Raw genomic sequence first — 13,249 nt, 5'->3', positions numbered from 1 at the left:
CCAATTTCAAGCTGGATGGAAATTGCCCATCCCTCAGAGATGTATTAATAATCCGGTGTAACATCGAAGTTACCACCGGTCCCCCCTGAGCCGCTAGCCATGAGGGACAGGGATCGAGGGAGCAGGTTGTCTTCCGAACGCTTCAAAGGATCTTGTCCACATCCTCGGTACTAACAGTTATATTTCATTTACTTGTGAAATAATAGAGAAGTCATCCTCTGTCATTGAAAAAGCAATGAATGTATTTTGGAATGGGTACACCTAGCATAAAAAAGGAAGTATCACCACTTTGTATTGAGATTAACATAGCATAATATTTCTCCTAACGAAAATGAGACAAAGCAATTTATATGGTGTTCAGGATTCCTTAGGAGAATGAAAACAAATCTATCTCTCACACATATATTGCAGTTTGACAATATCTACAAATTATAGGGTTTTATTAAAAGAATAAGTAACCATTTAAAAATTGTCCAGACCAAGCATTTCTTTTTAATAAGAGAAAAATACCCTCAGGTAAATTTGTGGGACATCTTTTCTTTTTGTTTTTAAATAAGAGTATCTTTTTTTATACTGAAAAGATTCCTTGTGAAACTAAATGAGGTCCAAAACACACTGCAGAAATAGTCCAGGTTTAGACCAATTTAACTGCCTTGGCTCAATGCTAGAGAATTCTGGGAACTGTAGTTTTGTGAGACATTTAGACTTCTCTGTCAGGGATCTCTGTTGCCACAATAAACTACAATTCCCAGGACTCCCTAGCATTGAACGATGGCAGTTAAAGCAGTCTCAAACTGGATTATTTCTGCAGTGTGTTTTGGACCTGAGTTTTCTCATATAAGCCATATCTATTATTTTCTTGTTTTGGAATTTCATTTTAACAGGATGATTCCTGGTATATAATTTTCAAAACTGTACGAAATTCAATCTAATCCCTTGCATCTTCCTGCCAATTGAAGTGAAAAACAGGTGCATCCAGTTGTTAACTGTCTGTGGACAGGTGGCTTCTGGATCCAGCACAGGTGATTTCCACTGTCTTTGTAACATCTACTTCTTGAAACCGTCTTCACATGACTGAGGAACAGAAATATTATTTTTCCACACAGAAAAAGCTGTTTCCTGTATTTAAAAAAATGCCATTTTCTACACAAAGGAAACATGCAATTTTTGTGCACAACAGGTCCAGCAACACCATTTTCTGAACAAAAAAAAAATGCCTTCTTCTGCACATAAAGTAATATTTCTGCATAGATATATTGTTTTCTACCCCCCCCCCCAAAAAAAAAGCTATTTTCTGTGATGTTTTTGGTTATTTGTGTGGGGTAAAATTCCATACGCAGATGTCCTGGATGCTTCTCATCAGAGTTTTTCAACTATCAAGGAACACATCCCTAACCATGACAGAAGCCATGTTTTTTATCCTGCTCATTCAGAACTGAGAAATTCCTTCTTACAACAAAATATGGATGGAGAGAATGTAACCTTGCTTTGACCCTCTGTTTTTTCATGCTCTGTTGCTGAAGGCACTTTTCTCTAGTCCACTTAGGAAATGAGAAGAGTGAAAAAAATGTGGAGAAAAAAATAACTCAACCAGAGGCAGGAACTGTATAGCCTTACTGCAGTCCCATTTTCCCTCACTGTTCACTATGTTGGCTCTGCCTGCTGGAAGTTTCAGTCACACAACATCTGGCAGAGTGTACATTTCCCATCCTTATGCTACACAGAAAGTCATGCTGAGATACTCTAAAAGGTAGATACACTCTCTTCCCTTAAATGTGAATAGGATACCCAAACCAAATAGTGTTGCTTGGCCCATCTCATGTAGTTTTATCCTTCAGTGAATGGAGTGCAAACGTTATATGCATGGGGGGGGGGGGGCATTTTTACATCCCTTTTGTGTGTGTTACATAAAGCTTCCTAATTGTGAATTGTGAATTCCTGAAGTAAAGTAATTGCCCTTCTTGAGGAATGGGGAAGAGTAGAAGGCTTGCAAGAATTCAGCTTTGTACTAAGTACTGCACTTGTAAAGATCTGTAGAAGATAAGAAGGAATGTCATACAGAAAAATGAAAATGAACATAAATGTCAAACTCTTGGTGAACAATTATGAAATGGACCAATTTATGTATTTATGCATGACCTAGCTGCATTAACCTCCTGCAGACAGCCTTGTGCTTTGTGTAGTTCTCTTGTTCTTCACATTTTTCTAACCTTTTCTAACAATATATTCTGTAACTTTTCTCATGATATATACTGCAATTGTGATGATTTATGCTTTCATAGTGCACTGAGAGCTATCCTTGTCACTGTCAGACTTTTATGGTAAAGTTAAAATACTCATCTGTAGTAAAACACTGATTTGTTTACTGTATCCTTCTACAGGATTTAAAATGAAGGCTAATGAGCCTTTCTGGGTTCTCAAATATTCAATTTTCACATCCTCAAGTGAGGAGGGCAATGATGGAAATTATTCTTTATTGCCTTGAGGAGAATCAGCTCATTGATTGACTTCTTTTCCTAAGTGGGAGTGTGATTAGCAAAGCCACTTCTTCATGATTAGCAAAGGCACCTCTTCATTTCATCCCCCCATACCAATTTGCATGTAAAATATATTTCCAAATCCAGTACCTCTATAGATAAAGTATTAGACGTAGAAGTAACAGGTAGTTTGATAGCATAAACTGGCATGTTGGAAGTCACTTGTTAATCCCAGTCTTTAGAAATTAGTATAGCGTAGTAGTATTGGTGGGTTGTTTTTTCATTTGCAATGCTTGCAATATTTGTTCTGCTATATGTGTGTGTTTTATATCAATGGGAATTTGTGTTTTAATAAATAAAAAATATGTATTTTTTTTCTTAAAAAATCAAATCTGATACATCTCTTTTATCCAATGCTGATATATTTCTTGATGTTTCCCCCTTCATAGGATGCTCTCACAGTTTACAGGGAAGCAATACAGAAAATGCCAAGGCAGTTTGCACCACAGAGCTTGTATAACATGATGGGTGAGTAAACAACAATCAACTGAGATTAGAATACAGTATAACCAAAGTTACGAGATCCATTCTCACAAGCTTGGGTAAGCTACCTTCCTCCCCCCAGAGATTCAGGGAGTTTTATTTTAAGGAAGTAACTTTTCCAAGCAATTTCTCCCCCCCCCCCAAGAGTCAGTATTTGGCATTGCCTAAGAAATAACTTTTCTTAAAAAGATGTCATTCTCCCTTGATGATGAAATGGATGTATAGACTGGGGCTACAGATTGAGGTTCCATTCTTGGTCAGCTGCTTATGTATATTGGAAGGAACAATCAGAAATGTACATGAGTAGATATCTATATGTGTGGTCTCTTAGAGGGTGCACTATGATTAAATAGAAATCCTGAACAAGGATCATGTCCCTAGTTACACCAGTAGACTTCTACTTATCTGCTGTTGTTGTGTGCCTTCAAGTTGTTTCCAAGTTATAACAACTCTATGGTGAATCTATCACAGGGTTTTCTTGACAAGATTTGTTCAGAGGTGGTTTGCCTTTGCTGAGGCTGAAAGAGTGTCACTTGCTCAAGTGAGTGGGGCTCAGTGGGGATTTGAATACTGGTCTATAGAGCCATAATCATACTATTAAACCACTACACTGTGCTGACTTTTTCTGTGACTTAAATGTATTTTTCTTACTCTTTATATGCAATATCTCTATACTATTAAATCTAAAACGTGTTCATCTCAAGTGCTATAAATTTAAAATTTATAACGTATCACTGTTTATGTGAAAAAAAGAATGAATAAAACTAATTCTAAAAAGATCACCAACAACAAGGCAAGATGATTCTGAAAGTACAAATACCTGTTACATAAGTGTGACTAAAAATACATCTACAAATAAATAAAGATGGCTTTGCCAGATCTCTCTGGGAAAGAAGCTGTATGGTGGTAGCACCACCAAAACTCGATCTTGAAATGTGGAATGACTACTAATGAAAGTAAAGGAAGAAAGTGCAAAAGAAACATGAAAGGTTGATAATGCTAAAGAGGAAGGCAGTAGGAAAAAAGGAGGATCACAATTCAGATGAATTGATTCAATAAAGAAAGCCAGGATAAAGAGACACACAAAATATATGGACAAACTAAGGGCCACTTTATTAACTGTTTAATTTTTGATCAGCACCTGGACTGCTTAGTGCAATGTATGTTGAAGGAGCAGTAATCTTACCTCCCTCCAGCATATCAAGGATGAGTGACCTCTGCTCCCAAAGGCAGGCTAATCATTCTCGCTTGTCCCTATCTAATGTACTTCCAGGAAGCTTGAACATGTTGACCCTCCACACAAGCCCCAAGCCCTAAAAACGAAGGTCAATCAAGTCCAGTCCCAAAAGTTGTACCATTTCCTGTCTCAAAGTTCCAATGGACCCAATGGAGAAGTCAAGAGAACTCATTTGCAAGACCTGGGCAACACTATTAATGGCCAGAGTCCTTGGGAGGCAAATAACAACAAGACCATCACCACTGAATGGTCCCTGTATATGATATGTACCAATCAAAATTCTACAGGGAGAGATCCTTGGCAGGTGCTTCTTAGGTCCATACAGAAGCAAGCAGTTCTTTGCGTTTTCTGGATCTAGTTTATTAAGGGCTTTAAAGGTTAAAATCAGCACTTTAAATTGACATGGGCTACATCCATACTTCAAGAATAATCCAGCCACTTTAACTGACATGGCTCCATGCTATAGAATGCTGGGAATTGTAGTTTGTTGTGGCATCAGACCTCTCTGACAGAGAAAGCTAAATGTCCCACAACGTCCCAGAGTTTCATAGCATTGAGCCATAGCAGATAAAGTGGTGTCAACCTGGATTATTTCTACAGTGTGGATACATCTATGAATAATCTAGCAATTTGATTTACAGTCAGTGCAAAGTACTCTCAATGAACCCTTTGGCATCCTGATCACCATAAGATTCTCTCTATCTCTTCAATTGTATGTGTTTAGGTTCAAACTAGGCATATGTGTTTATAGGCCTTCATGTTACCTGTCAGTTTACAGTGACTACATGAACTTCATTGGGTTTTCTTAGACAAAGAATACTCAGAGTGATTTTGCCAGTTCCTTTCTATGAAATATTGCCTACAGCACCAGGTATTCATTTGTGGTCTCCAAATGGTTAGCTTCCAAGATCAGACAGGATTTGGTCCCCTTTAGGGCAAGGATAGGCACAGGGCAAGTTGGACATACCACTTTGTTATTGTGCCCTTTCTCACCCACTGTGCAGTGAAGTGAATATCTGAACACTGCTTCTGTTTTGCAGCATTTCCATGCTATAATAGGAAACCCCCCCCCCCTTTCCCCCGGGCTTCTGGTAGCTCAGCACTACTGGTTTACTTGGAAATGTTATTTTTATGTCCTAAAACAACAGAATAAATAGAAAACTGTAAAAGTGCAAAATCTTTAATATGTTTTAGTAGTTCGTTTTAAGATAGCAGAAATTTTTGAAGGATGTGCTTTACTGTTGTTCATTTTTTATGAGTAGAGAAGAGACAAGCATGCAAGAGATTGTAAGCAATTGTCTGTTCAAATTGAAGAACAAATGAGGAGTGAAGCTAATATCATTTGCCTTGTCTTCTTCCTCTGCTTAGTTTGCAGTGAAACTTCAGGCACTTTTCTGTTGGGAATTTTAGTTTTAATAAAAATCTGAAAGAGAGAGACTTTATTTTGAAAATATGTACTTTATATTTATAAACTACGACATGAACATTTCTCTCTTCTTTCAAATATTTAGAAGTGTTCAAATAGTGTGCTTAATTAACTTCTTTGGAACGATTAATGCTCATGATATCTACTTTTGATTTTTTTTTACAGTTCAGTAGTTTTAAAGTGTTAATGCTAGGTCATCAAACTTTCTCCCTGCCCTATTTTATAACAGGCTTAGCCTATAATGATATGGATATTTTCCTAAGAGTGAGTTGTTGAAAATGTGGGACTTCTGAGTAGATGTATCCAGGATCAGACTGTCAATATAATATTTCATACCTCAAAGTGTAAATGGTTTAAGGTAAATAACAGTGTCATCCCTGTGCTTGATGTCAACCAGTGCAGGTGCTGCCAACCACTTCAGGTGTTGCTGACCATGGGTGGGGAGGCGGAGGTGCTGGACCCCCAACAGCCATTTGGGATCCAGCTCATCTGTTTCTGGGAGCAGTCATGCCAAACCCCAAATGAAAAGAACCACCATCCAGCAGTGGGCACTGTTTAGAAGGGGCAGTGCAGGGCCTCTGATGGCTATTTGGGATCTGGACGGTAGTAATCTGGGGGATACCTGGTTGCCAAAGGCTGGTGTAGATTTGCTGTTATACTCCTGATTACTTGACAGTGACTAGCATTAACATTTTAGCAGTGCAAATCTTTCAAACCACTGTTTTCTGTGATTTTTTTTAAAGAACTGGCCTTGTACCTTACTGATGTGGCCAGCTGGTACCTATTTCAAAGCTTAACTACTGATTTACTATCAATATAAAATACTGTTTTTGGCCTGCCGGTTTAAACAGATCAATTCTGTCTTGTACTCCTGGGTTATCATGGTATTTCTTACTCTGTTTATTGAAGAAGTGGATTGTATGGAAATGCATACAGTAAATTTTGTCTGTAGCATTGGTGTGATTTATTTAGCCAGGTGTGCTATAACCAAACTGAGGAAACCATGTTTTGGCCCTTTACCAAGGGAAAATATTTTATCAGGATTTTTTTAATAGTTCTTCAAAGAAGAGAAAAGGTATAAAAGGATACATTTTAGAATGGTTACCAGGCATATATTTAAAGATTCCATGTAATGCTGCATTGGTATATCTTTTCCTTTTTGGCACTCAGCTTCAAGAAATAAGCATGAGAGGTAAAACAGATTAATTGGTTTGGCATTGGGGCATGCCATACAAAGGATAGAGTCCAGCTCAAGTGCATTAAATAGGTAATCTATTTTGTTTGAAAGCTTCAATTAAATATTGGGGTCAAACATAATGATCCCTGTGGGACTATGAGTAGTTTTGTGCTAAAATTTGGCCAGCTTGGGGATCATTCTTGGTATAGATGTCTTTTGCTATCCTGGAAACATGATACTATTCAGTTGATTGTGTTGCATTGCTCTTGAAACCACACAAACCCACCTGCTAGAATAATTCATATGTTAGCTGGTTTAGTGGCATACATGTAAGTTGGAGCATAGGGGTTATATTTTAATATTGAAAAGTAATAGGAAAGAACATAATGCTGATCTACTCAAGTTTCAGATCATTAGTTAGAAAGTTTTTCTAATTGTGTTTCTCCAAGAACAGTTTGTAACTGTTCTTCAGGTGTCAGCTACATGATATTTTGACAGTTTTTTGTCCCTAAAATTATTGGCCACAGTCCAGCTAGCCTCTTCAAATGCATAGAATGGGTTACTTGCATACAGTACAGCCAGAATGCCAAACAGTTACACTGTCATGACATGACGGCTTACCTGTTTCCAGGTAGTTTAAGAATGTGCAAAGCAATTCATCCACATACCAGCTGTGTATGCTAAATTTTATTAGCCTCATGCATGTTGGACAAGGGTAGGAGTTATACCACCCTCCAGATGTGCAGTCCTTCCAATACAAGTCTTATATTATCACTACTGACTAAGCTAGCTAGGACTGAATGGCCCTGCTGTTTTCTTCTCCATACTTCTTATCATCCTTTTTGCCCTTCTTGAACCTGCTCCAGCATGTTTACAACACCTTAAAACGAGGTACTCAGAAATGAACACAGTATTCTATATGAGGCTTGATCAGTGTAGAATATAATGGGACTGTTACTTCCCCTGACATGGAAACTTTGTTGTTGCTGCCCTCGAGTCAGCTCTGACTCATGGCAACTCTGTGAATGAGACATCTTGAAGATTCCCTATCCCCCACTGCCTTGCCCAGATCCTGCAAGCCCTTGCCCATAACCCCCCTGATTGAGTCTATCCATCTGGTTTGTGGTCTTCCTCTCTTTCGTCTACCCTCTACTTTTCTTAGCATTATTGTTTTTTCTAGTGACCCATGCCTTCTCGCTATGTGGCCAAAGTACGATAATCTCAACTTAATCATTTTACCTTTAAGGGATTGCTCTGGTTTGACCTGTTCAAGAACCCATTTGTTTGTCTTCTTGGCTGTCCATGAAGGCTACCCTTGGTATCCTAAGTACTTTTTTCCAGAGGGAGATCTCAAAGAGGGAGACTTGGGAGACAGGTACGTCAGAGCCCTCCCCACTGAGACCAGAAGGGTGCCGTTATTGACAGGGACAAAAAGGGAGGCTTCAACACTGAAACTCAAGAACAATCAGGGCTCTCCCTTAACAAGAAGACTAGGAGGCCCCCGATGCCGCTGCCAGGAACAAAGTGACAGGCGTCACCGTCACTGCCTAGTACCACTCGTTTGCATGTGTGAACTTGGCCAAATTATAATACAGTGCTTCCGCATTATATGTGGCTTTCAGCTTATGCTGAAAGCTGCGTGGGGAGGAAAGGGCAGTGTGTCCCAGAGAGAGGAATGGGTCATGCGCTATGGCGTGTGCGCCGCCATGCCATTGCATGTACAAGCCCCATTCATTTAAATGGGGCTCGAGCATATGCATTGTTTGTTTTATGCGGGGGAGTCCGGAACGGATCCCCCGCTTAAACAAAGGGCACACTGTACTCCTCTAAAACATTTTGTATTTTCCCTAGATGTAGCAGCTTTGCCTGTCTCCAACTAAATGCATATAATTTTTATCTTATAGCATGCTGAAAGTAACGCACTGTTCAAAGTTTCTTATTACCTTTTTGTTTTCTCTTGGAGATGGACCCAAGGCATTTCACAAAAAGATTAAATTAAAAACCTAAACCTAACAATAAAATTTGAAAAACAATATTAAATAATCACATCATAACAGTATAAAATTTAAAAGGCATTGAAAGTTGAAATAAATAAATAATTAAAAATAAATAATTAAAGTGATAATTAAAGTACACCCACATGACCCCTTAAGAAGTCTCTCTGCTTACACATTGTAAGCCTTTTTAAACAAAAGCTCTTTGCCTGCTGGGGAAAAGAAAGTGGGGGGGGGGGGGGTTCCAGCCTAGCCTCCTGCAGAAGGAAATTCCAAAATGGGAGCAGCCACTGAGAAGGCTCTCTCGTGTCCTCACCAAGGCTGCATCAGCATTGCATAAATAATATGGTTTGACACAGCTTTAACTCCCATGCGTCAGTGCAGTTGAATTCTGGGAAATGCAATTTGTTTTGGTGCCACAACAAACTATAATTCCCAGAATTCCATAGCATTAAGTCATGGCCATTATAGCAGTGTCAAACCAGAATATTTCTGCAGAGCAGATTTAACCCAAGTGAGCCTGTGAGGGTGGCAAAATTAGTGATATCTATAGTAACTCTGTACTCAATATGTGCACAAACAGAAAAAGTGTTGGTTCACTCTGCCTTAATAACTACGTACAGTATTATTTCACATTTATTATAATACTGTTTATCTAAAAAAGATAATTCAGTGTCTCTGGACTAAGTTTAGTGCCTCCATTTTGTTCATGATTAGTTTCTATTCTTGAGGTTATTTCTGTGTAAATTTTTGGAGGGTATAACTGTTGTTTTGTTCCTCACTGAAAGTGATTAACTTTGGGTTCCATTTTCATTTCAGCAGTTGAAACTTCTAAAATATGTTTTTTTTATTCTGGTGATGCCTAATAACTAAGCTCTGTGTTCATTGGTATTTGGGTCCATAAGGAGCTATTCAACATAAATAAATGCAAACTGGCTCTATTAAAAATACATAGAGCAGAAATCTTCAAAGGTTCCTAATTTAACAATGGAAAATGTTCTTAAGATAACATACAATACTTTTGTATTTTATAAACGTATGCATTTATTTACTTTGAGCTTTATTATGAGCTAAACTACATATTACACTTTCTGCATAGCTCTTTCCTGGAGTCTAGGGTCTGAGTGGTTTTTTTTTTTTACCTTGATGAAAAAAAAAATGCATGAGGCCCAGTACAGATCAGGAATCAAGTGTAATAAGAGTAAAGGATCTTTATCCCCCCCCCCCCCAACCCTTTCCCCATAGGTGTCTCATTCTGGCCTGGGGTCTCAGTTTGCAGTACTCAGTATCAATTAAATGGAATTTTTAACAGCTTAAAAACACAGTTATTTCTAGCCACTAACCTTTTATTTCTCACGTTATATAGTTATATGTAACTTACTGTATATATCAGCATGCAGTTATTAGGGCTGTCTGAATGTGCATAAGTGAACATTTTTGGTGTGAAAAATATGTCCTGAAGGTTTGCCTATGAAAAACCCTCTCAAAGTAGACATTTTTGCATCTGTTTGTTGTCCTCTATTTAAATATTACAGAAAAATGTTTTCCCATCAAAGGTGTTGTTTTCTTATAACTCTTGCTGATCAGAGATTGGAAAGGAATGGCACTGATATAAAATCACATTCCCATGTGTATTGTGTTCAGTTTCAATTAATCCAATGCTGCTTCCACTACAGCAGTCTTGCACAACCGTTTAGCTCATCAAAATAGTTTTGTTTGGTCACCAGCTACAGTTTTTCTGTATGAAATCAGCAAAGAGCCTTGTGACACCTTAAGGGCTAATATGTTCATTATGGCATAGGCTTGCAAAAACCGCAGTCCATTTGTTCAGATGCTTTAAATCTCTCATAAGTGGTGGTTATGCAGGGTGTTGGCTTGGTGGGCAGAGGGAGACTATAAACAGTGAAATTAGAGGTGAATGAAATGCAGAAAGTACACAGAGTGGTAATCGTATTATCAACACCGACCATCCCTATCCTGGCTTTGAATAAGCCTATTAACACATGTACAGTAGTGGGGTTTTTGGGAGGGAGGTCTTTACTTCTACAGCTGCAGGAGAGAGAACTAATGAATTGTAATTCACCAGTGTCTCCGTTTGGTTCTCCATTTGAAATTCCTTTGCTAAAAACCGACCACTTTAAGGGCAGTAACAAAATGCCCTGGGGAGTTAAGATGTGTTCCCACTAGTTGTTGAATATTGCCATTTCAGATGTCAGATTTGTCATCTTTCATTTTGTTGCCTAGAGACTGGCCTGGTGGTCCTGTGTAGAGCACAGTGAGGCTTTGCTGGCAGGCGACGGCATATGCCATAATGGAACGATAAGCAGATAATGGCATCATTACGTTCTGTAATGGGGTTGTCAGAGTTGACATGGGTTGACATTTAGGACTGTTGTAGGGTCTGAGTCCATCTGTTTTTTCTTTGTTCTCATGCCTGTTGTTTCTGGTGAGTAGCTGTTTCAAGGTAGATTGATATATTCTAGTCCTGAATACCTGGTTGTTCCTACTTGCATATTTGCCTGTGGTGGAACAGGCCCCTTTCCAAACATTCATGCAAAATTCCTTCTTACATTATTACTTTGTCGATCATACACAGGAAGTGGATTTGTTTGTTTTTTTAGAAACCCCCCCCCCCACACACACACACATAATGCAGAGAGGCACAACTTGTGCTACATGAGCATCACCAAAGATTCTTTGCACATTTTTCCTCTCTGAAATATTATTCTTTATTAATTTTTACTGCCCGTTCTCTTCACAATACAGTAGGCCCTCCATATCCACTGATTTTTTATCCATGGACTCAAGCATCCACGGCTTGAAAATATTCCAAAAAAAGATAAATTCCAATAAGCAAACCTTGATTTTGCCATTTTATATAAGGGACACCAGTTGTCTGTGCCACTGGATTTAATGGGACTCCTAGAACCAAACCCCAGCAGATACCAAGGACCCACTGTATAGACTGTTCATACATGTTTAAGCAATATACTATTCAACAGTAGCAACACCACTTAGCTCAGAGAAGATGACCAGTAATAATAATAAATTTTATTTCTATTTCCCACCTCTCCCTGCGGATTGAGGTGGGATTATAACAAACAAATTATTCTAGCAATAAAAAAATATCAAATACATTCAATAAAAACAATAGTGTATTATCAATACAATAAGGTTAATAAAATACAATTAACTTTCATAAAACATATAGTACTAATGGAGGTGAGATATGGATTTGAGATCCGCAGTTTTGATTATTTGTGGAGGAGCAACCTCTATTAAAGTTAATGGCGCACACGTCCATTCAAGTCTATGGGGCTTGAATATCTGTGGATTTCTGAATTCACGAGGGGGTCCTGAACAGATCCCCCATGAATTCAGAGGGAGGACTGTAAGGTGGGCCCTTGGTATCCTCTGAGGTTTGATTCCAGGACCCTCCATGGGTCCCAAAATCGGTGGATGTTCAAGTCCCATTAAATACAATGGATAATAAACTGATGACCTTTATATAAAATGGCAAAATCAAAGTTTGTTTTTTGGAATTTATATACATATATATTTAAATTTTTTGATCCATGGATGCTTAAATCCATGAATAAACAATATATGGGTATGGAGGCTAACTGTATTTGGGTGAGAGACCACTAGGTACTGTAGGCTTTATTTCAGAGGAAGGAACTGATAAAACCACCTCAGAGTATTCCTTGCCTAAGAAAACCCTATGAAATTCATAGGTTGACAGGTGGATAGTAGCTGACACACTACAGATCACTAGACTAATGTAGTAAAAGTACATTGTATAGTCAAAAGCACTTTTAAAATGTTATGTGCTGTTCAGGGCCACCCTGTGCATTAGGCAGAGTTAGACACTGCCTCAGGCTGTAGAGCATTAGGAAACGCAAATTCCACCACTCCCTGCTCCTAGAGGTCATCCACTGGTTCACTCCCTTCTTTCTCCCTTACCACACCACCTCCACCTTGTCTGGTCTCCTTCCTCCTTTGTGTCACCATGCCACATCACCATATCTCTCATTTTCTCTTGCCCCTTGCCTCACTACACCATGCCTTTCTCCCTTGCAACTCATGTCCTTCTATCATTCCTCCCCTCCTTGTATCTTAGCTTCACTCCATGTCACAATGGCTCTCTCCCATGTACCTCATGGATCCCACTTTCTTTTGTCTCTTGCTTCATCTTGCCTCTTGTTCCTCTTTTCCTTGTGCCTTGTCCCCTTGACCTCTACACTCTCTTTTCCCATTCTCTTACTTGGTGTCATTACACTGAATCTTTCCTACCACCACATCCCCCATTCTCTTTCCATCTCATACTGCAGAGGCTGTCTCCCTTGCACCTTACACCCACTGCCACCAAACCTCCCACTCTCTCCTCTCCCTGCT

General features: G+C 38.8%; 1 protein-coding gene across 3 annotated transcripts in view; it reads left to right on the top strand.

Annotated features, from left to right (window-relative positions):
- The window catches only part of TMTC2 (transmembrane O-mannosyltransferase targeting cadherins 2), a 239,196-nt gene that overhangs the window by 168,548 nt on the left and 57,399 nt on the right, over positions 1-13,249 (top strand). For all 3 annotated transcript variants that reach the window (XM_089524013.1, XM_089524014.1, XM_089524015.1), the window contains exon 7: positions 2,927-3,005. In XM_089524013.1, coding sequence (XP_089380139.1) covers positions 2,927-3,005 — 79 coding nt within the window. The remainder of the gene's footprint in view (positions 1-2,926; positions 3,006-13,249) is intronic.

Source organism: Sceloporus occidentalis, unplaced genomic scaffold, assembly GCF_023333645.1.
Source record: "Sceloporus occidentalis isolate IW3139 unplaced genomic scaffold, rSceOcc1.0.p SCAF_5, whole genome shotgun sequence".
Lineage (NCBI taxonomy): Eukaryota > Metazoa > Chordata > Lepidosauria > Squamata > Phrynosomatidae > Sceloporus > Sceloporus occidentalis.
The sequence above is the reverse complement of the archived record's forward strand: the minus strand, read 5'-3'. Positions and strand labels throughout refer to the sequence as shown.